The 26076-nt window shown below is 44.0% G+C and overlaps 1 protein-coding gene across 1 annotated transcript in view; it reads right to left on the minus strand.

Annotated features, from left to right (window-relative positions):
* Positions 1 to 26076, minus strand: part of HYDIN (HYDIN axonemal central pair apparatus protein) — a 1819717-nt gene that overhangs the window by 540327 nt on the left and 1253314 nt on the right. Inside the window, exon 57 of the mRNA XM_029609235.1 lies at positions 18207 to 18448. Within this exon, the coding sequence (XP_029465095.1) occupies positions 18207 to 18448 (242 nt within the window). The remainder of the gene's footprint in view (positions 1 to 18206; positions 18449 to 26076) is intronic.

Raw genomic sequence — 26076 nt, forward strand, 5'->3', positions numbered from 1 at the left:
TATAGGACATCCGTTACCCGCACCAAACGAGATTTCTACGCCAAAAAAATACACGGCTTCTTATATGACCCAAAAACTCTGTTCTCATATGTAGCTGCCCTTACCACACCTATGCCCCTCACCATCCCAGAAGAAGAAGCCCAGAACAAATCCACAGAGTTGGCTATCTTTTTTGATAACAAAATCAAAAACCTACTTGCCCCCCTGGCATCAACTAACACTTCCCCAAACCCTTCGCAACCATTAAGCCTCGCAACCAATAACCCTCCACCAACTATCTACAGACCGTCACTAGAAATTCTTGAACAGACATCCTCCCTGGAAATTGAATCAATAATCAAGAAAATGAAACCTTCCACTCATCCATTGGACCAAATACCAACCAAACTACTTCTCACCATCCCTAACACCATTGCTAAACCGCTGGCAGACATCATAAATTGCTCCCTCAATCAAGGATCGGTCCCGGACTCCTTAAAAATTGCTTCACTTAAACCCTTACTTAAAAAACCCAACCTGGACCCAGCCAACCCTGCAAACTTCCGCCCCATTGCAAACCTACCTTTTATAGCCAAGCTAATGGAAAAGCTTGTCAACATCCGACTCACAGACTACCTTGACTCCCACAATATTCTCTACCCCTCTCAATTCGGATTCAGGAAACGCCTAAACACAGAATCCCTCCTTCTTTCTCTAACAGACAACATCCTGATGGGCCTTGACAAGGGACAATCTTACCTGCTAGCCCTTCTCGACATCTCTGCCGCGTTCGACACAGTAAACCACACTATCCTCTTAAACCGTTTAATGGAAATAGGCATATCCGGCTCTGCACTGCTCTGGTTCACATCCTTTCTGAACAACAGACACTACAAAGTCAAAATAAATGACAAAGAATCTCACTCCATTCCATCAAACCAAGGCGTACCTCAGGGTTCGTCACTTTCCCCTACCCTGTTCAATATATATCTACTCCCTTTATGCCAGCTACTCAATAGTCTGAATCTCACCCACTTTATATACGCGGATGATGTTCAAATCATAATCCCCATCTCGGACCCCATCTCTACTCTAAATTTCTGGAACAACTGCTTACAAGCCATCAACCTTCTGCTCTCTAGTCTCAACCTGGTCCTAAATACTTCCAAAACGGAACTACTGGTTATCTCCCCTAGTGACAACAACCCCCTCGCAAATAATGCTAGCACCCCATTAGCAAACCAGGTCAGAGATCTTGGGGCCACCCTTGACTCTAGAATGAATTTCAAAAAATTCATTAACGCCACAACCAAAGAATGCTTCTTCAAGCTACAGGTCCTGAAGCAACTTAGACCGCTCTTACACCTCAAGGATTTCCGTTCGGTGCTTCAAGCCATACTGTTTTCAAAGATCGACTATTGTAACGCTCTATTACTTGGTCTCCCCGCTTCGTCCACCAAACCTCTTCAGATGCTGCAAAACGCAGCAGCTAGGATCCTTACAAACACTCGTCGCAAGGACCATATCACACCAATCCTAAAAATCCTACACTGGCTGCCCATCCAATATAGAATACTTTTCAAGGCTCTCACCATCATCCACAAATCCGTCTACCAGCAATCCACTCTCCAACTCACCTTCCCACTCGAATTACATACTTCAGCAAGACCGATCAGAACTGCCTACAAAGGTTCGCTCAAGGCCCCCCCCAACAAATCATCTGTCCACAACTCTATTCACAAGCGTGCTCTTTCAACAGCAGGTCCACTACATTGGAATTCACTTCCCCAAGACTTACGCCAAGAACAATGCCATTCAACATTCAGAAAGAAATTGAAAACCTGGCTGTTCGCAGAAGCCTACCGCTGAAGGATCTCCTCAACCATCACTGTCTCTCATTCTCCCACCCCTCCTTAATCCCTACCCCCCCCCCCTCTTTTCCCTCTCCCCTTCCCCCCCACCCAACCTCACCCTTTCCTTCTCCCACTGGACATACCATGCTAATAACTGCCTAGGATAAATCTATGTTTACGTATCTTATAGTTTTTGTTGATTATATATATATATATTTATCTCTCTCTAATTGTTTCTTAGTTTAAATTCTGTACTGTCTTCCATTGCCCAGGTTTTACGCTCCCTGTTTAATGTAACTTTACTTTCTACCTTGATGTTAATTGGTTTCCCCTCAGTTACATTGTAAACCGGTACGATAAGACCTAGTCTTGAGCATCGGTATAGTAAAAGAAATTAAATAAATAAATAAATAAATATATGGCTAATTTACATGGCATATTCAATAGCACAACTATGTTGCTGAATATTCCCATATGTGGCACTACTTAACTGAATAAGTTACATCTGCCTAAGTTAAACCTGCTCTATGGAGGTCTAATTTATCCTATTAACTTAACTGGTAAGTTTGAATATTGGCACTTATCCAGCTAAGGGGCATATTTACTAAAGGTTTTCTCCCATTCTGTGTCTATAGGAAAAATGTTTAGTAAACGACTCACTTAGAGGGTCATTTTCTATCCCTTTTCGCGTGCACTAGCTAGATAGGGACGGAGTCGGGGCAGCATCGGGACCGGAAGAGGAGGAGTCGGGGTGACGTTGGGGCGGACGCGGCGGAAACTTCGCTGGCGGCCATAAGGTAAGACCCGTTATCGCCGCCAGTAGAGCGCCCAATAGCACCACCTTTCATGTTGGCGCTATTGGGTGAGAAAGCCAGCAGCGATAACACCACAGTGGTGCGATCGCTCCCATCCCCCTCTTCGCCCCCCCGCCCCCCGATACCTCGGGATTCAATAAGAGGTGCGGCATTAGAAAATCCAGGCCTTAGTTAGCCAGATAAGTAGCACCATCCTAATCCACTCACTAAATATCTGGTTAATTACTTAGCCAGATAAGTGGCTTATCTGGCAAAGTAGCGCTGAATATCAAACTCTCTGATTTTAAAAAGTATGCATGGAAGTTATGCCTTGCTTGGAGAAGGTGTAACTATGTGCGAGGTAATATGTGTGTATACTTGGCAATTACACATTAAGTTGGCTTTGAAAACCAACTCACTAAAATCTGTATGTACATTGCTTTTACCCTCCCTATGGTAATATCATCTTCAAAGCTATAAGGAAGGCAAGATCTTCTCAGAACCACACATTTTCCTTTGCCTTCCTCACTCTCTCCTCACTACCGAAGATACAACCCATTGTAATCGGTGGGCCCTTAATGGAGTTGGCCTGATGATGTCACCTGGAACAAAAGGCAAAGGGCTTACATCAGTCCAACAAACAGGCAGGCAGTCAGAGCAGCCAGAGTACCAGCACTGGGGTTGGAGGTGGGGGACTCCCAGCAGAGGTAGATTATAGTTCCTCAACCCTCTGCTCTCTAGGTTCATTTGCTTTCTCTGTACAGACTCTAATAACATCCCCAGATGGATGACTAGTAGAATGATTTAACCAAACACTACAAATATGCTCAAAACAGATGGACATTAGGGATTGAGATACACTGGTGCCCTTATTGCTACAATACAATAAATTTTACAGGTTTCAGTGGGCTGCGTTCTCTTTTGACCACCTATATGGTCAACATCTTAGAGCATCCTGGATATAATAAAAGAGAAATGGAAAGGACACACTCTCAGAAACTGAAAAAGTTATTTTGTATGTCTTTAAATTGACAAAAAAAACCAACCTTAAAACAGTGGGCATGATTGCCTGAAAATATCTTTCAAAAGTTCAATTTAAACAAGATTATGTATCAATCTGGGCAGGGGTTGGGAAAAGAGTAGACTAAAAGAGTACCAGCTAGAGGATGAATCAGTTAGAAAAAAATTTTTGGAAAAATGAAAAGGTCCTTATGAGTTTATAAGGAAAGTGGGTTCCATAGATTATGAAATTTGTTGGCCAACAGGAAAAAAGAAATACAAATTTATCATTTTAACTTCCTTAGAGAGTCATTATTAACAGCCTGCATAGTGGCAAAATCTGTGTATACATTATACACATAGACTTTACAAAGGATTTTCAAAGCAATTGTATGTGCATAAGTTCAGTTTGAAATTTGCAGATAATAATCCAATGCGCACAGAGATTCACTCATTTACATTAACATTTACATTTCCTCTTCATAAGGCATAACTTGTGTGCATGGGGTGAATTTTCAAGAGTTACATGTGCAAAAATAGTCCAATGAAGGTCAAATTTAAAACTGCAATGTTGGTACATAAATTGCTTGCCATCAATTTTCTTCTATGTGTGAACTAAGCTGCGTATATATAATATGACAAGGGCACTTCGTTCATCATAAAGAGCTCTTTTGGATATAACAACCATTTGTCAGGCCAGGCTACCTGATATGACAGAATGTGCCTTCTCAGTGGCAGCACCTGTATTTTGGAATGCTTTACCTCAGGAGCTATGGATGACAGAAAGTACTAAGACATTTAAAAGTCTGCTGAAAACCTTTCTGTACAGACAATCCTTTCCTTAAAGAAAACTGATACTGATCTAAACTAAACTAGCAGAGTCTCGGTTTGTAACCTGTCCTTTTTAATTTTTTTTATTGATTTTTTGTTTTTCTTTCCTGTACTGAATTATTGTGTATATTTTTTATCTGAGCCACTTAGGGCTCAGGTACAGGCAGCATATAAATATAAATAAATAAATAAATAAATAAATAAATAAATAAGCATATGTATGTATTTTCCAAATGCGTCACATATGCGTACATCCGCCTTTGTGAACAAAAGCATGCGCAGAAAACGTGGTTGTGCTAGGGGTGTGTCAAACCGTGGTTTGCACGTACTCATGTAAGTTGTTATTTTATAAAACAATGCACAAATAAATTTACAACAGCTATTTTACGCACCAGGTTGAAACTTGCATAGCCTTTTTTGACCAGGCATTTGGCAATCTGGCTTCTCCAAGTGATTGACACAGCAGCAAACTAGAAGAGAGGCAGAAGGGGTAGGGGAGGTAACTGGCGAACCCTTACCCTTGCCCAGAATGGTGTATGTTATAAAGAAATATTTGGTCAGGAATTTCATGCAGAGCTGTGGAGGAACCACTCACTGAATGGCACAGCTTTGCTGATAGGGTATGCATGAGTATTTATTTATTTATTTATTTATTTATTTATAATTCTTATATACCGCCATTCTTGAAAAAAAATATCAAATCATATCGGTTTCCATTATAACAGAACAATCGCGGCTAAGGCGTTACATTAAAACAAGGCGTCTAATAAAATAAAATAAATAGAACAGCAAAACAGTAATAACAGGCGTTACATTAAAACAGGGCGTCTAATAGAGTATCGCTATGAACCTGAGAACCATCCAAATAGGGCGTAAACGGGGGCCCTAAAGGATGTAAGAGCAAAACCAGGATATAAAAACATTAGCATTAGCTACTAAGTATAATGGTTGAGTGTTAACTCATAAGTAAGGTAGTAGGGGTTATCTTGAAAGAGGATGACACCGGGTGTGTAAGGAGGGACAAGGGAACGGGTAGCAATGAGTAGAGAGAGGGATAGGCCGAGATGGCTGATGGATGGAGGGAAGGAAGAGGAAGAGGAGGGGAGGGAGGGGAACATGCTAAGGTGGTTGAGGATGATCATGGATCCCCATGAAGTCCTATTATTTCCTTTGACCAGTGTCCGCGTGTTCTTGGGGCTCCAGGAAAGCTTGTCTGAAAAGCCATGTTTTGAGGTGTTTCTTAAATGTTTGATGACATGGTTCTTGGCGAAGCTCCGGTGGCAGAGAGTTCCAAAGGGTGGGCCCGGCTGTAGAGATTGCGCGTTTTCTTAATGTGGTTTTGACTGGTGGTGCATATAGAGATCCTTTATAAGCGTTTCTGATTGGTCTATCAGATGTGTGCGGGCGGAGTTGAGAGCTTAGTTTGAGATGGGCGATGCCGTGAATGTCCTTGTGAATCATCATTAAGGTTTTGAAGGTGATCCTGGATTTTATGGGAAGCCAGTGAAGGCTGTGCAGGATGGGTGTGATGTGGGCTCTTTTATTTGAGTTGGTGAGTATCCTAGCCGCAGCATTCTAGACCATCTGTAGGGGTTTGATAGTTATCGCAGGGAGGCCTAGGAGAAGAGAGTTGCAATAGTCTAACTTTGTAAGGATGATAGCCTGAACTACTAAATGGAAGTCGCTGAAATGTAGGAGAGGTTTCAGATTTTTGAGAACTTGTAGTTTAAAGAAACATTCTTTAGTTGTGTTGAGGACGAACGATTTTAAGTTGAATAGGTTATCGAGCCGAACCCCTAAGTCTCTGACAGAGGAGGAGTGGTTGATGAATGTTTTTGCGAATTGGAATGCGCTTTGGGAGTTGAGGAGAGCGTGGTTTTCGTCTGGAGAGATGATGAGGATTTCAGTCTTATTTGAATTAAGGATAAGGTTCAGGCTGGTAAGCAGACTATTGATGGATTGTAGACAGCTGTTCCAGTGTGCCCAGGTTTTTTGTAGGGATTCAGTGACTGGAAGAAGAATTTGAACGTCGTCAGCTAAAATGTAATACTTTAGTTTGAGGTTGGAGAGTAATTGGCAGAGTGGCAGCAGATAAATGTTAAAAAGAGTGGGGGAGAGGGATGATCCTTGCGGGACTCCCAGGTTTGATTTGATTGGGAGTGATTCTTTATTATTAATCCTGACCTTGTAGAATCTATTCTCAAGGAACGATTTAAACCAACTATGTGCCTCTCCTTGAATGCCGATATCTGATAAGCGCTCTAGTAGGATGGAATGATTGACCGTATCGAAGGCGGCGGATAAGTCGAGGAGGGTGAGAAGGTAAGGTTGTTTTCTTTCCAGATTGAGAAGGATGGTGTCAGATAATGAGGATAGTAAAGCTTCAGTATTTTGAGATTTTCTGAATCCGAACTGGAAGGGGGAGAGTATGTTGTTCTCCTCAAGGTATTCAGACAGTTGTTTGTTTACAATTCTTTCCATGACTCTGGAGATCAAGGGAAGATTAGCAATTGGATGGAAATTAGCAGGTTCAGACGTCGGAAGGTTAGGTTTTTTTAGTAGGGGTTTTAGGATGGCTAGTTTTAGTTGTTCTGGAACCTTTCCTTGAGTTAAAGAGCAGTTAATGATGTCTGCTAACGATTTAGAAATGGTGTTTGGAATGGAGAGAAGAAGATTGGAGGGTATTGCGTCCAACGGGTGAGAAGAAGGTTTTAGCTTTTTGAGGATGAGTTCAATTTCCATTGAAGATGGGGTCTCGAAGGATGTTAGGTTGAAGCTCCTGGTAGATGATGAAGTGCTGGGGGGAAGGGTTTTCGGTTGGGGGGTAGCGATAGGCTTGAGGAGGTTGGTTATCTTTTTATCGAAGTAGATAGCTAGTTCTGTGGCTTTGTTGGATGCTTGCTCGTCAGGGATGATAGGGGGCGAGGGTTTTATAAGAAATGATACAAAGGAGAATAGGGCTTTGGGGTCGAAAGAGAAGTTGTGGATTTTTTTAGAAAAGAAGTCTTTTTTGGCTTTGAGGATGGCAATCCTGTATGCATTAAGGTGGGCTTTGTAGTTTGAAAGTGAGTCGGTGGATGGGGTCTTGCGCCATCTGAGCTCTTTACTACGAAGTTCTTGTTTGAGGATTTTAAGTTCCGGGGTGTACCACGGGTTCCTGTTAGCTTGGGGTGGTTTCAAGGATTTGGTGATGGTTTGGCAGGATTGATCTGTGACCTCACTTGTTATCTTGACCCACGAGTTAATAGCTGAGGAAGCGTCCGTGAGATCAAGTCGATCAAGCTCTTTTAAAAGCAGTTTGCTAAGTTGGTCTGTGGAGCAAGGTTTCCTGTATTGTATTGTGGTTTTAGGGAAGACAGGTCGAGGATGGTCATTAATTTGAAGCTCAGCAAAGATAATATGATGGTCTGACCACGGGACTGGGACGCAAGTTGGGAGAGTGGCAGAGGATAGACCATCGTTGAGGAAAATCAGGTCTAAGGTGTGTCCCGCTTTATGCATGGGACCTTTAACAATCTGTCTAAAGCCCAAGTGGTTGAGTGCTGTAAGTAGGATGTCACAGTTGTGGGATAATGGGGAAATGTCCACGTGGAGATTAAAATCTCCCATCAAGATGGCTGGTTTGTCCCTCTTGAAATGTTTGGCTGTAAATTCGATTAATGGTGAGGGATCGGAGTCTAAGATTCCTGGTAGTGAGTAGACCAGAGCGATTTGGAGATGGTCCGAGTTGAATAAGTTTAGTTCAAGGTTGCTTATTCTGGTGGATAATTGCAGAGAGAGTCCAAGTCCCTTTTTTGCAGCTAGCAGTAGGCCTCCTCCCCTTTTTTTGATTCTAGGGATTGAATGGATATCATATAATTGGTTGGGGAGATGGTTAAGTAGAACTGTGTCCGTAGGTTTCAACCACGTTTCAGTGATGGCGCAAAGGTCAGGGTTGTTGTCGGTCAGGTGGTCATTGAGAAGGTGAAATTTTTTAGTGATGGATTGGGCGTTGAATAAGGTTAGGGTGAATAGAGTGAGACCGAGCATTTGGGAGATTGGGGAGATCATGATTGGAATCAATCTTTGATGTCGAATACCTAGTATCCTGGGTTTGTTGGTCATGAGCTTGGGAGTGTATGGGATAGTAGGTATGGGGAGGGAGTGCATCTTAATGGAATGGATTGCGTCCCTGCGCATTATTGAGAGTTACAGTCAATGTTCCAGTGAAGGGATGGTAGCCTGTTGTAGATGGATGAGATGAATGGCTTGTTCTGTAGTGTAGTGTGGATATCACTGACCATGGAATCTATTTCCTCTAGTGGTAGACTGAGCTAAGCTCGAGAGGCCTAGGAATTTTAGAGGTCTGGGGACCTGGTAAAAACTCCTTAAGTAGGGCTTGGGCCGAGTATGTCTGAGGGAGGTACTAACAGAAGGAGCTGGATTGAAGGTTGCAGTAGGTGGCTGAAAGGCTGTTCCGTTTTCTGTCCCCTGGTAGGCCCTCTGCTCGGGCTGTTCGGGTCATGGTGGCGGTGGGCCGAGCTTGGGCTGGGGACGGAGAAGCGGTGTTTCAGACTCGCAGGCGGCGTTGGGACTGCTAGGGGTAAGAGAAAGTGAAGCCTTACCCCAGCAGGTCAAGGCGCTGAATGCGCAGGCTTCCCCCTTGAGTTCCGGCGAGTTAAAGAGGTTGAGTGCTGGATGTCGTTAGGTTGGGATGAGGAGGAGTATGTTAAGTCTGTTTGACGAGATTAGGGTGTTTGAGTTCTTGACTGTGCTTGGGTGTCTCAGTATGAGAGTTGTCATATGTATAATGGTGGTGATGAGATGATTGCTTTGGCATGAGGTTTGGTGAGGTTTGATGGGGTTTGCAGCACTCCTGATGCATGCTGGAATAAGGCTCAGGGAGTTCTTGAGGAGCAGAGTAGGACGACTGGTGTGGTCAAGCAGAGTGCTGTGGTGTATATTGTTAGGTCCGGTTGAGTGTGTGAGGATGCTTGATGAGTTTGTGTGAATGCTGGCGGAGGTATGAAGGATGTTTGAGAGGGCAGATGGTTTGTTGAATGTTTGTGATTCTTATGGTTTGAGCGCTAAAGGTATTGTTGGAGAGTTCGTCGGAGAGAGGGAGCGGCGCTGTTCCTGGGTCCTGGTTCGCTCCAAGGGGCGCGCTAAGGGATAGGCCCCTTAGGTCGCGCTCCTTCGGGCGCGCGACGCTGCTGGGCGTCACTAAAATTTAAAGGGCTTCTCAGTTAGCCCTGATAGGCTGGCTTCTCGTTCGGGGGGGTGCGGTTTGTGAGTATGACTGGGACAGACTGGGGAAGGAGTGAGTGTAACTGGGACAGACTAGGGGGGAATGAGTGGTAAAGAATCAAACTTCAAAATGACTCTAATAGGCTTATGAATGCTCATGGCACAATGACTGAGGAGAAAGAGAGAACAGAGGAGGAGGAGGAGAAGGAAAAGGAGAAGGATGTTCCCGTTACAGAGTATACTGTGAATACTCCTTTTTTTTCCTGATAATAGACCAGGCACGGAAAATTGAGATCGACCTTCAAACACAACGACAATCCATGCTAGAAACACTGAAGAACGATGTAGCCCTTGACATCTTTGATACAAGTCTCTAAGAATTTAAAAAAAGCATGGAGAAATTTAAACTGGATTTGAAAGTGTACAAAATCAACAAATTTAAGAGAGATGAAGCGGACTACAAAAAAGGTCCAATATATACATGGCTCAATTCGGATTTATCCAACAAAAAGCCAAGAAGGGTCACGTTTTCATCTGACAGTTCCTACGGCAGCGATGAAGAACCCATGTTGGGGGACTATTCAAGACCACTTACACAACAAGGACAATACTCCCGTGGGAGACGCTGAACAGGCCGCAACTTTCCCACAGGAGAATGGAGCAGACCAAGAACAAGATCTCAGTTCCCGTCCAATCAGTATGCGACAAATCAGTTTCCTCCATAAATTGTCAGCAACAAACATCATCGGTTATTAATATCTCAGGCTGCCCTTTATCTACGATTGAAGAAAATGTATTGAACAAAGGATTAAATTTTGTGCCCACACAAATCCATAGCCCATTCCAATTCCGTTGTGATTTTTATAAATTCATACGACAATTGCAGAGAAAAATATTCCTATCAAAATGTCCACCTATGCCACAGGACAATTCATTAGTGAGATCAAAATCCAACTGGAACCCTCCTCCCCCCGGGGATCCAGCAATTAACACTTTTCAAGAATTAGTGATCCGTGACGTAGAAAAACTTGAAAGAGAAAAAACTCACATTTATTACAACATGTCATCGTCTGAGAAATCAGCTTCAGAAACGATCAGACATTGTAATTAAACCGGCCGACAAGGGCGGCGTGGTAGTAGTCATGAGCAGTGAAGATTACCAACAAGAAGTTCTCCATCAGGTCTTCATTACTAACTTTTACAAACCACTTGCAGAACACCCTACCCCAATAATACTGGATGAAATTGAAAAATTAATCAAAATGGGACATGACCAGGGATTCCTCACCCATGCTGAAAAATAATTTTTAATTAAGAAACACCCTTGTATACCAGTTTTGTACATGGTTCCTAAAATACATAAAACATTAGAACATCCCCCGGGGCGCCCAATAGTGTCTGCAAATGACTCAGTGCTAGAGCCCATCTCCATTTTTCTGGATAAAATATTACAACCGTATGTTTCTGAAGCTCCATCATACGTTAAAGACAGTTCTCACATTTTGCAATACCCTGACACACTTGAAGTCCCAGAGAACTGTTTACTAGTCACAATGGATATAGAGTCTTTATACACTGTGATTCCACAGGACTTAGCAGCCAAAGAAGTATTAGACAGACTGGAAACCCGCCTGGCTCCACAACGTTTACCCTCACAGTACATTGTTGATTTGCTTTCATTTGCTCTGACAAAAAATAATTTCATGTACAACAGGCAGTTTTATCTTCAAGACCAGGGCACTGCAATGGAGGCAGCCATGGCCCCAGACGTAGCAAACATTTTTGTGGCTACATTTGAAGCCTGATACATTCAGGACTCCAATGATATGCTGGAAAAGGTACATAGATGATGTACTAGTAATATGGCAAGGACCCGAATCAGCACTGTTGGAGTTTTTTACCTGGACTCACTGGACTCCTGCTTAAAGTTTACCATCAACTATCATGATCAACAAATAGCATACCTTGATATCCTTATCACAAAACAGAACACCCAGTTACACACCAACTTTCAACGCAAAGAGAATGAAAGAAATAATGTATTATGCTTTGACAGCTTCCATCCTATGGTGTTTAAAAAGAATCTACCAGTAGGCCAGTTCATTAGGCTCTGGCGTTTGTGTATTGATAAACTTGATTTTAAAAATCAAGCTAAAAAGATGGCAGATTGGTTCATACAAAGGGGGTATCCCATCCCACACGTCAAGCGAGCATATAGACGTGCTCTGTATGCTAACAGGGATTATCTATTTTTAAATGGAACCTCGGAAGACTCAACACACTGACAAACCATGGTACTGAGGCATACAATGAAGTCCTCCAGTATCAGCCAGGTCATTCGCCATCTCTGGAAAATTTTACAGCAAATCCATCCCATCTTCGAAGACCCAATATGATTTGCCTATAGCAGAGGTTCCAATGTGAAAGACCATGTTGTACATGCCAGTAATAAAATCCCGTCTCTTCCTCCCATGGTAATAGAATGTAAAGGCTGCAGCTTCTGTGCATTGAAATCACCCAAAACAATGGTTACATCAGCTACAGGACGTCAAATTGCTTTACCTGAGAAATTCTCCTGCCAAGTTAGCTTTGTAGTGTATGCAATTTTTTGCCCCTGTAATTTAATGTACATTGGGATGACAAACGACTGATGCAAACGAGATTGATTGAACACAAAAGCTGTCTAAAAACAGGAAAGACCGAAGCGCCTTTAGTGGCACACTTTGTGGAGCATCAACATCGCTTTGAAGACATAAGTTGGACAGTACTGGAATATATTTCTAAACATTGGCACAGTGGAGATAGGATTAGACAATTAAGGCAACATGAACAGTGGTGGATCTTCCAATTAAACACTGTCTCCCCACATGGACTGAATTGAAAAATTGAATGGGCCCAGTTCATGTGAATCTTCGTGATTCTCAATTCAAGTCAATTCAACTAGTTGCACATGTGCATAATCATGAATAATCTGTCCCATTCATACCAAGCGCATGCGCTTAAAAGCGAGATCGCGGAGATCACCTCAGTAGGAGGTATCTCCTGCACCGTGACGACGCAATGTATACATTCGCAACTTGTAAGTATACCCCAGGAGCAAGGCAAGGCAAGTGGAATCCCAAGAAAATGGTTGTAACAATGTTTTGTCTTTTCAAAATGACTTAAAACGTAACCAAGAACATCCCATTAACAATGGAGAGTTAACCCACTATCAGAGACGTTCCTGAGGCAGCTTTGGATGCGAAACGTGATCACGTCGATCTGTAACCACCTAAAGGAAAGTATCTTGAACTTACCTCTTTAAGAGCGAAACGATAAGAGGATCTCAATAGCTTGCTTTGAAATAGCATATAGCACATTTTAGATAAACAAAAATTGCTTTAAAAAAACAAAAAAACAAAAAGAAAAACTTTGATACAGGTGAAGAAGACCTATGATTAAAGATGATCCCACAAGCAGCTTAAGCAAAGGGCAGCTTAAGCAAAGAGCAAAAGACTGTGGGATGGTATGAAGGTCTAAAAACTACCACACCTGATGCATAAATAATGGGATCTTGTTTAATGGGATCTTGTTTTGAAAATGTAAAATTTTGAAATATCCGAATAACCGATTGTTGACGTGTTTACATTCATTCCCGTTATAGAGTATACAGGATTAGGGCACGATTTTTGGATCTGTCAGAGGAGCAAATCTTGCAAAGGTTCAGGTTCAACATGGAAACCATACTACACCTATGCCAGCTGTTACTTCAGGGGCCACACCTTGCGAGTACCCCTCTAGGTCTCTACCATTCTGGCCTTTTTGGCCACCCGCATTTTCCAGGTATCTCTAGGGGTCAGAGCTGGAATAAGCTAGTCTGCTATCTCAGTTCCTGGCTGCATGTCTTAGGAAAACACATCATTATATATCTTTCCTTCAGAGCAAATAATGACTGATTGCTACCAAATTGCAAGCTTCCCCTAAATGGCACTCACATCTGACAACATTTGAAAGTTGTCAGCTATGTTATTTTAGCTACAGATCTGGGGAAATCGCTAACCTAATGCAACAGCATTGAGACCCTAATGTGGGTCTCAATGATCCCAAGTTAGATTTAAAGTGCCCAAGGAGGGAAAAAAAGCCACCAAAAATGAAAAAAACATGTTTTCACCATAGAATCAATAAAAACATGATTCACCATGTAGAAGGCTCTGTAGGTCAACAAGCAATTAATTAAAAGAAACACAAGATCTCTCTGTTAGATCTAATGCAGCTCTGGTTTTCTCTCTCCCAGGACCATTCTTCAGGGGCCCAGGCAATACATTATTATTTTTTAACTCTAATTACATAAAGCTCCATAGCATTGCCTTTGCAACAGGTCTCTTCGTACTCGTTGCTGATAGAGAATCCTCTCTATTCCTTGTTCCTGACCTTCGTTCCTGTCTTCATCGTTACTGCCCTGTCTATGTTTTGGACTGACTCTACGGATATCGACTTCGCTTTGTTCAACTATGCTATTGCTTATCTCCAGCCCCGGACTTCTGCTATGCTTGTCTACTCAATTGCCTATCTCCAGCCCCGGACCTCTGCTACGCCTGACTACTCTACTGCCAATCTACAGCCCCGGACCTTTGCTACGCTTGACTACTCTACTGCCTATCTCCAGCCCCAGACCTCTGCTATGCCTGACTACTCTACTGCCTATCTCCAGCCCTGGACCTCTGGTACCCTGACTACTCTACTGCCTATCTCCAGACCTGGACCTCTGGTACCCTGACTACTCTACTGCCTATCTCCAGACCTGGACCTCTGCTATGCCTGACTATGCCTGACTTCTCCTTGATCTGACCATCGCTTTGATTGACTACGCTATAGACTTCTCCGTGTTCAGAATTCTTCATTGCTTGCCATGACCTCCACTTGCCACCGGCTCTGATCCAAGCCTGTCGGTGATGCCTCTCTTAGCCTATTCCCTGGACACGGACTTAACAGGCTCCAGCCTATCTTTTCTTGAGCACCTCCAGCTACTCCTAGTTCCATTGGCGCCTGAGTTCCAGTACCGAACCCAGTCCAGGGTAGGACTACAACCATCTGTCGACTGCTGTCTCTGGGCTTAACCAACTTCTCTCGCAAACCAACCTCGAGGCCCACCTAAGTCCTGCCGGCCCTGGCACCCAAAGGCTCAACCCGCGGGGAATGAGGACTGGTATAGGTGAAGCTCCAGCGGCCTCTACCTTCAGTCCACTCCACCTGCTGATGGTGGGGTCCCGTAGGTCCTCACCTACGGGTTGTGTCAACCCCACCTCGGCCCAAGGGTCCACCTCCGACGCAACAGTAGGTTTGCTCGAGTAACCTCTTAAAATTAGGAGCATACTTATGCATTGTAGGCGTATTTTAAATCATATGTACACATGATTTAAAATTCAAGTGTATCTCTGTTCGGATGCCAATACGCACGTGTATGGGTGCATGCACACTCATTTTAAAATTAGTCTGATGATGTATAAACATGGTAAGTTAGCCATTGAGGCTAGGTGGGTTTAACATTATTTCATGAACCGATGGGCTTATATCAACCTCTGGCAGACATCACAGATATAAATCCAGTACTGGCAGTAGAAGTACTGTACTACACATGTCATTTGTACACATTACCACAGTCTAGTATATCAACAAAGAGAAGGAAAATGCACTCAGCTCCCAAAATGAGGAGCATCTCCAATCTCTAACTAAAAATATACAAACAGAAAACCCAGAAAACTCATTAAGGCTAAAATACAAACCAACAAATTAGCATATTATCCAGAAAACAACATGGATTGCCCCAGTATGTTTTTTAAAAAGAAAAATGCCAAAATTTTCATCTTAATCCAGTACAGCAGATGAAAAACAATTGAAAAGACCCATGTCATGTCAATTGTACCTTACTGAAGAAAATGTGTGTTCAAGATGTTAACAAACACTTAAGTACATAAACTGCATGCCAATCTACACATAGGGACACACTAAGGGACTAGGCACTTTGGCATCAGTTCGCCAAAAAGCTGAAGTCCCTTCATTAAGTCAGGTGCAAATGATGTCTTTTGTTTGAGATAAGGCTTCAGGCTGTGAGCAACAAGACAGGAGTCAGTGCAAAATCAAAGACTGGGACAGCCTGAGGTTAAGTGCTCAGTATCATGGAATAAAGTGCAGCACTGCCAGGAAATGCAGGGTCTCTTCAGCACTTTCATCAGGGCCGCCATGGATGATGTCCTTCAATGGGAATAGGTCTGCAGGTTATCAGTGCCGGCACAGTGCAGAGATGACCATTGGTGCTGGTTTCGGTGCTTCCCTTGGTGCTCAACCCAGTCCTTCTCTGGTGCCAAGGAAGATGATCCCGAGGCCTTGGATTGGGCTGACACAGGTGAGGGGCGATCCCCTGAGTCTTTTTTCATCACGGTGGGACACCGAGGGTGACCGCCCGGAGTCAGAATGATTCCCCTGGCTCGACGTCCCCAGAACTGGAGTTGAGGGAACCGATTGTTGGGAACCAAACAAGTGCTCCATCTTATCCAGGCAGGCCCACTGGCCTTTTGGGATCATCTGAGTGCAACTGCAGCACCAAAAAACATCGTGGGAAGGCCCCAGGCAGAGGATGCAGGCGTGGTGCGGGGCCATAATGGACATATACCGTGACAGTGGGGGCACTTCCAGAAGCCAATAGCCATTGAAAAAAGATGATGTGCGGTCAGTGCTCAGGAACCGACAGCAACAACTCAAAAAAATGTACTTACTGAACGCCAGAGGAACCGACACGAAAAATGGGAGCCTGGAGTGGGAAGTACCAGTGAAAAACGAGTAATTTTTTACCGAGTAGAAAAAAGAGTTGAAGAGCTCCAAAAACCTGCGAGGTAACAGCACTGTGGAAAAAGGAGACTGAAGGGGGACCCCGTGTGTCTGTGGAAATAGTGGCATGCTGGGCATGCTTAGTGTGCCAGTAAATGTATTCCATGCCGGACTCCATCTGATTATGTCACCCATCTGTGAGGACTACCATCCTGCTTGTCCTGGGAGAATTAAACATATCTGGATAGGTAAGTTAACAGAATAAGACTTATCTAGCTAACTTCTTTGGGATATTCAGTTGAATGGCTATGCCATTGATTAGATTCATGAAAGTGCCTAGTGAGCTGGATAATTCTTATCCGGCTAACTCTAAACCTACTATGCCCACTTCTAACTCATACTTAGTACATAATACTTATTCAGCTAAGTACTTATCCAGATGAATGGCAGCCACTAAATATGGCCAAATATGCAATTGTAGCCACTTACTTATCTAGCTATATAGCACTGAATATCGACCTTCCAGAAAATACATTATGGAATTATATACCTGGAAGAAAACAAGTTGGAAAAGTTTGCAGACAAAACCCAAGATCTGAATATTTCATCCTACTCCTTGGCTAAATGTGTTCAATCACTCATTACTTACACAAAATTTACCCATGCTGGGGGATTCTTGATGTTCAGCACTGCCCAGACAAATTTAGCTGAGTAAATCTTTTTGGAAAAATACCTGCCCTAAAGTTATCCAGTTAAATTTATCTAAATAACTTTATCCAGGTAAATTCAGCAGAACACTTATTCAAGTATGTACTGTTTTAATATCTGGGTAAAGTTATCTGGATAACTTTTCTACTCCCCAACTTAACTCAATATGGAATTCCTTATATTTTGATATTTGTATTGATCCACCGATTAGCTCAAATAGTAAATATATGGTATGAACAGGGTCCCTAATTAAGTGAGGGTGAGGGGGCTAGCAATGTAACATTAGCAGAGTTTAAGCAGCCTTGAGAAGCAGAGAGAATTATATAGACCAGTGTAAGCAATACTCTATTTACACAAAATATAAATACATAAATATTCATTTTAGATACATTTTTCAAACATGAATGGTCTCATTTTGATTTCTCACTTGCCTGATAGTTTATTTTACAAAATCTGGTACAAATCTATTGAAGCACAGTATGGAACAAATGTAGCTATGGATGACAGACTGACGGACAGACTGCTAACCTAGTGAAACTAATATACATTTTCATATATTTTACACCGTGTCTAAAAATTGGTGCAATTAAGGTTGTGTATGCATATGTATGACCCTAACATTATATGCATATGTGTATGACACTCAGGCTGTGTGTATGTATTCAGGGGGAGATGAGGAGGAACTACAATTGCCCTTGAGAGACAAGCCTCAGGACTTATTATAGAGAGGAGAGGAAAGATGAGAAGGGGAAAAAGCCTAATGAAAGGGAAACCACTTTCCCAATGTAAAATATATACTAAAAAGCCGTTTTCAATAGGGCTCATACAACATTTTCTACAGTGATGTCTCTTCAGTTAATGCTGCTGGAGAAAACTGGGACTAGAGGAACCACTGACAATGTACCTATATCATTCTCTTATGCCCACATGCCTCTAGTTACCAATCCCATCTCAGTGAAACACAAGGTTGATTCACCACTGGCACTAGAAACATGGTCATCTTTTTTCTTACCCCTTCTTGGGAAGCTGACTGGGGACTTCAATCACTGGCTTGGAGATGGTGTATTTGAATTCAATCTTGCCTCGGTTTTCTATGATAAAGGAGGAGAGCTTGCGACTACCCATTATCATGGCTCCAAAGTTGATGCCTGAAGTTGGGGAGATTTTGTATTTGGTACATACTGACTGCACCGATACCTTCACTGGAATGCTGGCAATGGTCTCCCCTCCTTCACTGAGATTTGGTTCTATAACCTACACAGAAAAATAACTATTATAAACAAAGGAGTCTTTTTTGATTAAAAAGGCAGAGTATAAAACCTCAGATTGAAACTGGAGAACAGTGAGAACTTCACAGGTTGAAGTCCTACAATATTATCTGCAATAGCTCCAATCACACAGTTTGGAAGAAGAGGAGATATGAGCTCTGCAATAGTCAATACTCTTACAATAACTCGTATCTATATTGTCTCATACTGAGAGAAGCAGAGACTGAAAGAACAATGAAGTCTCAGGTCGATATTCAGCTGTGGAGCGGCTAGTTAAGTTAGCCGGATACAGCTATCCAGCTAACTTAATGGAGATATACAGTGGAGTGGCCAGATCTATGGGCCGACCAGAGTTAGCAGAATTGGTTAAGCAGCTAATTCTAAATATCAGAGTTAGCCGCATAACATATGTGGCTAACTCTGGCCCACCCAAAATGCCTCCTGCCTGCCCCCCAGAACGCCTCCAACTTATGCGCCTAAATTCTAGGCACACATCTTGAAGTTCGCCTAGAATTTATGTGCATATAGCACTGAATATTCCCGGCTAGCCATTTTCAGTTACCCGTCTAAATGGCTTTTGAATATCAACCTTAATACGTTTTCAATAGGGCTCATACAACATTTTCTACAGTGATGTCTCTTCAGTTAATGCTGCTGGAGAAAACTGGAACTAGAGGAACCACTGTCAATGTACCTATATCATTCTCTTATGCTGAGAGAGGATAGAGCAACAGGAGTTGTGAGAATCTTCACAGTCAGAATCAGGAGAAACATCTGAAAAACATCCTTATAGGCCCATAAATGTATTGCATATGAAAAGGACTAAATTACCAGTAAAGGGGCAGATTTTTAAAAAGTACGTGCGCGCGTACTTTTGTTCGCGCACCCGGCACAAATAAGAGTACGCCGGATTTTAATAGATACACATGTAGCCGCGCTGAGCCACACAGCCTGCCTCCGTTCCCTCCGAGGCCGCTCCGAAATTGGAGCGGCCTCGGAGGGAACTTTCTTTCCGGCACCCCCCACCTTCCCTTTCCTTCCCCTAACTAACCCGCCCCTAACTAATTCTCCCCCCTTACCTTTATTTCAAAAGTTACGCCTGCCCAAGGCAGGCGTAACTTGCGTGCGCGGGCCGGCTGCCGGCGCACCATTTCCGGTCCTGGGGCTGGTCCGGAGGCTGTGGCCATGCCACCGGAACGCCCTCCGATGACGCACTGACTGCGACGCCCCCCCAACACCCCCCCCCACCAGGAAAGCCCCGGGGCTTGCGCGCGCCACCGAGCCTATGCAACATAGGCTCAGCGTGTGCAGGGGGTGGAAGAGGCAGCTTTTCGGGGATTACGCGCGTATCTTACACTCATACCCTTTTGAAAATCTGCCCCAAAATGTAGAAGTAAGTTTTGGTCAACAGCTATTAGGAAGCCATGGAAATGGTGGAGTTTCAAATATGGCACACATTTAAAAATTTTCCCTACTTGTCTTTTCAGGATAATGTAAGAATATAACATCATAAGAAATTGCTATACTGGGTCAGACTGACAGTCCATCCAGCCCAGCATTCTATTTCCAACGGTGTCCAATCCAGGTTATAAACATCTGGCAAGTATTCAAAAAATAAATAAATCCCATGCTACTAATGCCAGTTATAAGTAGTGGCTACTCACTACATTTTTTTTACAGGGGAATGAAGTGTCCCTGAAACTCACCCGAGGTATAGGCATCCCGGGGCAAGGCAGAAGGCTTAGGGGGAGTGACTGGCACCACCAGTATCGCCCCAGGTAAGAGGGTCACTGGGAAGGGAGCCTAAGCTGAACAAGTCAAGGGGTGAAGCCCCCCTAGGCACCTCAAGAGCGAGGGAGACAGGATTGTCTCCCTGACACAATCAAATACAGTAAACAATTTAAAATCCTCTTTTTTTCTTTTTTTTTTACACAAAATCAATACTTGCTTGAGCTTGCCCCCAGAGAAAAGAATCAAAGAAGGAACCCTGGAGGGAAAGGGCAAGCTAACAGGGAACCGCAGAGTGAGCTGTCTGGCATCTGCTAGAGACAGACAAATAGGGATGTGAATCAGGCTTCGGACGATTGAAAATATCGGACGATATTTTCAAAATCATCAGAAATCGGGGGCTCCCGATAAGAGAACCCCACGATTTTGTTCCTGGGGTTCTCTTATCGTTTTGGGGGAGGGCGGGAAAAACGGCACACCAAAACAATCCCTAAACCCACCCCGACCCTTTAAAACTGTTCCCTTAGCTTCCCCCACCCTCCCGAACCCCCCCAAAACTTTTTACAAGTACCTGGTGGTCCAGTGGGGGTCCCGGGAGCCATCTCCCGCTCTCGGGCTGTCGGCTGCCACTAATCAAAATGGCGCTGATGGCCCTTTGCCCTTACCATGTGACAGGGTATCCGTGCCATTGGCCGGCCCCTGTCACATGGTAGGAGCACTGGATGGCCCACGCCATTTTTAAATATGGCGCCGGCCGTCCATTATCGGCTCGGGCGAAGCCGATAAACAAAACCGCGATCGGGCCGCACAAAAAAAAATTAATGATGTGAATCGGAACCGGAATCGGAACCAATTCCGGTTCCGATTCACATCTCTACAGACAAATACTGAAGGACTGCAGGGTAGGCTCTGTCCTGATATAGTATACCCTTTTCAGTTTTGGTCTGTCTCCATGTGCTGGACAGGAGGCTCAACCCATGGTCTGGACTGATCCGGGTACATACAGGGAATGCCAGTTATAAGTAGTGGCTACTCCCAAATCACTTTATTAACAGAAGTGTATGGACTTCTCTTCCAGGAACTTGTCCAAACCTTTTTTAAACCTAGCTACGCTAATTGCCTTTACCACATCCTCTGACAGTGAATTCCAGTACTTAATTGTGCAATGAGTGAAAAAGAATTTTCTCCAATTTGTTTTAAATGTGCTACTTGCAAATTTCTTGGAGTGCCCCCTAGTTCTTGTAATATCTGAGTGAGTAAATAATTCACATTTATTCATTCTAGTCCTCTTATGATTTTATAGACCTCTATCATATCCTCCCTTAGCCATCTCCTCTCCAAGCTGAACAGCCCTAACCTCTTTAAACTTTCCTCAGTAGGGAGCCGTTCCATCACCTTTATCATTTTGGTTGCCCTTCTCTTTACCTTTTCCAGTGCAACTATATTTTAAGATATGGCAACTAGAATTGCACAAAATACTCAAGATGCGGTCTCACCATGGAGCAATGCAGAGGTATTATGACATTCTGTTTTATTCACCATTCCTTTCCTAATAATTTCTAACATTCTGTTTGCTTTTTTGATTGCCACAGCACATCGAGCCAATGATTTCAATATATTATCCACTATGATGCCTAGATCTTTTTTCTGGCTGGTAAATCCTAATTGGAACCTAACATCATGTAACTACAGTGTGGTTATTTTTCCTTATGTGTATCACTTTGCACTTGTCCATATTAAATTTCATCTATCATTTGGGTGGCCAGTCTTCCAGCTCCTCATGCTATTTATCACAATCTGCTTGTGATTTAACAACTCTGAATAATTTTGTGTTGTCTGCACATTTGATCACATCACTTGTCCTTCCCCTTTCCAGATCATATATAAATATATTAAAAAGCACCAGTCGGAGTCACATGATGTGATGTGAGCAGAAAGATGTGACTTTTCTGCCCCACTCCCCTAATCAAGCTTCATTGCTCCTTTAAATATCTTGTGGAACCATAAAAAGTAGACAAATACTACAGTGAGAAACCGAGCTAGCCGGTCACACTCACCCAACGCAACCCAGTCCAGTTCTGTCTCCTCCTGCAGCAGCAGAGAGCCACTTCCAGCGCCAAACTTCTCCGGTGGCTGAGGGCCACCGCTCAGGACACCGAAGCCTGCAGCGGGAAAGATTCCCGCAGTTCCTTCTGATGACGTCAGCACTTCTGCCTATTTAAGGTTGCTCCTGTCTGCTATGCCTCTCCTCTCGTAGTCTGTCACCATCTTCTCCTGAATTGGTTTGGACTGTTTGGATTACGTTTTGGATTGCTACCTGCCCTGACTCTTGGAATGGTTATGGACTCTGTTGGATTGCTGCCTGCCCTGACTCTTGTAAAGGTTACAGACTCTGCTGGATTGCTGCCTGCCCTGACTTTTGGCTCATGTAGAGCTGGTAGGCAGCGATGCGGACAATGAGCATGGTTCTTTGGAACACCTTCCTCCCAAGAGTGTCCATCACTCTGTGGCCCATCCCTGGGGGCACTGAGGAATGGGTCTGAGAGCACTTGGCCCTCTTGAGAGTGGATTCAACCACCACCAACTGGTTAGGCAGCTGACGCTTATCGAATCTGGCAGCCTTTTGGACACGATAGACCCTGTCTGCCTTCTTATTAATGGGAGACACTGTGAGAGGTGTTCCCACAATCTCAGCAGCAACTCCTTAAGGATCTTGTGTACTGGGACTGCCACGATTTCCTTAGGAGGCTCCATGAACTGGATGATCTCAAACATTTTGTGCCTGGTTTCCTCCTCTTTCAAAAGCTGAAAAAGAATGGCCTCCACCATCATCCTCACAAGCCCTGTGAAGATTAAGTCCTCAGGCGGAGACTTCCTTCGCTCATATAGAGGAGAAGGGTCTGATGGGAGACCATCAGAGTCCTCAGAGGACTCCGTTGGATCCTCCCCCCCCCCCCGGGGTCATAGGAACCCTCATCCTCATTATATGGTACAGGGGATGGGGCCTTGGGTGCTCAGCCTACATTCAGAGGTGCAGACACCAGTAAAACTGGCAACAACCATTGTATCGTTAAGGGGAGGCCTCAATGCCCTGCTGGGCACCAATTCTACCTGGGAACAGATGCCAGCTGGGTCGAGAACGCCACGATGAGCACCTTGAGCTTCTCTAAAAGCAATACGAGGACAAGTGGCACCAGCTCCAGTGCCGTCTGTGGCACAGGACTGGTACCTTTCTACCATTAGCTGGACTCAGCGCTCTAGCTCCTCCTTGAACATTGCTGATGCCAACACTGACTGGGAGGAAGGAGGGGTGGCCAGATCTTCCTCGGATCTGCACTGGGTATCAGTGACTGGCACCAGGACCGGTGGAGACCGTCTCGGACCCCGGGCATCAATAGAGGATGGGCGCTCCTCGCCACGGGGTTGGTTTGCAGGCATCACAGCAAAAGCCAGTGCATCCCTGTGCACAGATGAAGACTGGTGCCGATGCTTCTTAGGCTTCCCTCAATGTTCATCCAGATCTCTCCCCGGTGCTGAAGATAAAGATGACAAACCCGGCGTCCTTGGCCCAGAGGAGATTCACGATAGTCATTCTCCGGTGCCCCTATCCACCAGCGACCCAAAGGAATCAACGGTCCTGCCAATGTCGATGGCATGGTATTCACTGGTACGGCTCCGAGATCCTTTGATGCCGATGCCATTGATTTGGACTTCCTCGACCAGAAGAGCTGATCCATCTTGCTGAGTCGAAGCAGACATCCCTTCGGGGTCATCTGAGCACACAAGCGGCAACTCCAGACATCCCAGGCAGAGGATGCACAGCTCATGAGGATCAGCAATAGATATGGTCCTCCGGCATTGGTGAAAACCTGATGTGGCCATGATGGGGCGAAACAAAAGGGCTGAAGTAAAAAATGATGGCAGCGGGCTTTGAGGCACTGCCACAATGGGGGATTTCACCAAAAAAGAAAACTTACACAAAATGACAAGTGGGGCCACTATGGGTGAGCACCAGGAGGGTCCCACCGATGGACTGAAGAGAAAAAACCCACAAAGAAAAAGGTTTTCCACAAGGCAAAAAGTCAAAGTTTTGAGTTCAATCACATCACTAGGCTCACAGCTTTGCTGAAAAAAAGAGACTGAAGATGGACCCCGCGTGGACGCATGGTATAGGGCATGCTGGGCATGCTCAGTATGCCTAGTCAAAGTTCTAGAAACTTTGACATAAGTTTTCCGCATCAAGGCTCCATCTTATGATGTTACCCATGTGTGAGGACTACCATCTTGCTTGTCCTTAGAGAAAGGGGAATGTTGGAGGCATTTTCCATACAGGGCTCCATCCTGTGATGTCACCCATCTATGAGGACTACCATCCTGCTTGTCCTGTGAGAAGTATTGTTAGTTTATGTGGACCCAATTGGTAGAATAACAGCTTTACCTGGGACAGCCGAGAAGGCAGCAATCCTGCACGCTGTAGAGGGTAGCCCAGATCCACCAGAGTAGACAGCAAATGATAAATCCAGAGGCAGTCCGAATCCCAGGGCAGGCAGCAGGCAAGGTAAATCCAGAGACAGTCTGAATCCAAGGGCAGGCGGCAAGCAGGGTAAATCCAGAGACAATCCAAATCAAAAGGCAGGCAGCAGACAAGATAAATCCAGAGACAGACCAAGTCCAATCGAGAAAGCAGTGAACTCCTAAGATAGCACCAGCACAAGCAAGCCTGTAGCCGAGGCAAGGGCTTGCGCTGGGCTGTCAGCTTAAGTACTGGTTTCTTCCCATGCTAGGAGTGGAGAGTGACGGAAGGAACACTGACGTAAGGAAAGGAGCCTAACTGTGTCGGCCTGCGCGGTGTGCTGCGGTGCGCGGCAATGCCGGATGCGGCTCTGATTATGTCGGGAGGTCGAGGGCAAGATGGAGCTATGGATTTGTCATCTAACATATATATTCTGATTTACCCTTTTAGATCTAATATATAGGTCTGAAAGAAATGTCCTTTTTTGGAATCACAAAATAAATTGAATAATATCATTTTTTATGTTCTGATATTGGAACTGCAAATGAATCAAATTGTTCAACGTCACATGAACTGCAGCAAACTTGACAGGAGAATGGGCAGGTGAGATTACAAAGTGTTTTTTTTTACCAATCTTCTTAATTCTGGGGCATAACCATATTGGATTATATCCAAAACCCACTGATCTAAAGTAATGTGGGATTCATTCTCCAAGAAAAGCCTGTAGTCTGCCCCCTATCGGCTTTCCTGGAAAATGAATCCTCCTGACTTCATTGTGTATTATTTGAACCACAGGTGGTTCAGACAAACTCTCCCTTTGGTCTTCTTGCCCCATTAAAGGACTGAGGAGTGTTCTTACCCCTAGAAGATTGAGGTAATACTCATTTGCCTGGTCTATATCTCTTAGCTTCCAAAAACTGAGTACAGCTTCCATAAAGCCAAAAACTTGGTTTAACCTTATCTTTAGGTAATCTCTGAACCTTTCGATCTCCCATATTCTTTATTAAACAATCCAATTCCTCCCTGAAGAGGTATTTACCCTTGAGAGGTAAATAAGACAACCTAGATTTTGATAAAGAGTCAGCAGACCAATTTATTAGCTAAAGAAGTCATCTACCTCCCACAGAAAGAGGCAAAGACCTAGCAGAGATTCTGATTATATCATACAAAGCATCAGATATATAAGCCACAACCAACTCCAGCTTTGCTGAGTTAGCTAACTCAGATAACTGCTGAATCCAGCAAGGCAAAGATCTGGCAACATAACTTGCACAAACCGCTCCCTATAAAACAAAAGAACCTGCAGAAAAAAGATTATTAAGTACTGCCTCTAACTTCCTATCCTGAGCATCATAAAGGAAGGCACCTCCTTC

This window comes from Rhinatrema bivittatum, chromosome 7, assembly GCF_901001135.1.
Source record: "Rhinatrema bivittatum chromosome 7, aRhiBiv1.1, whole genome shotgun sequence".
NCBI classification, from domain to species: domain Eukaryota; kingdom Metazoa; phylum Chordata; class Amphibia; order Gymnophiona; family Rhinatrematidae; genus Rhinatrema; species Rhinatrema bivittatum.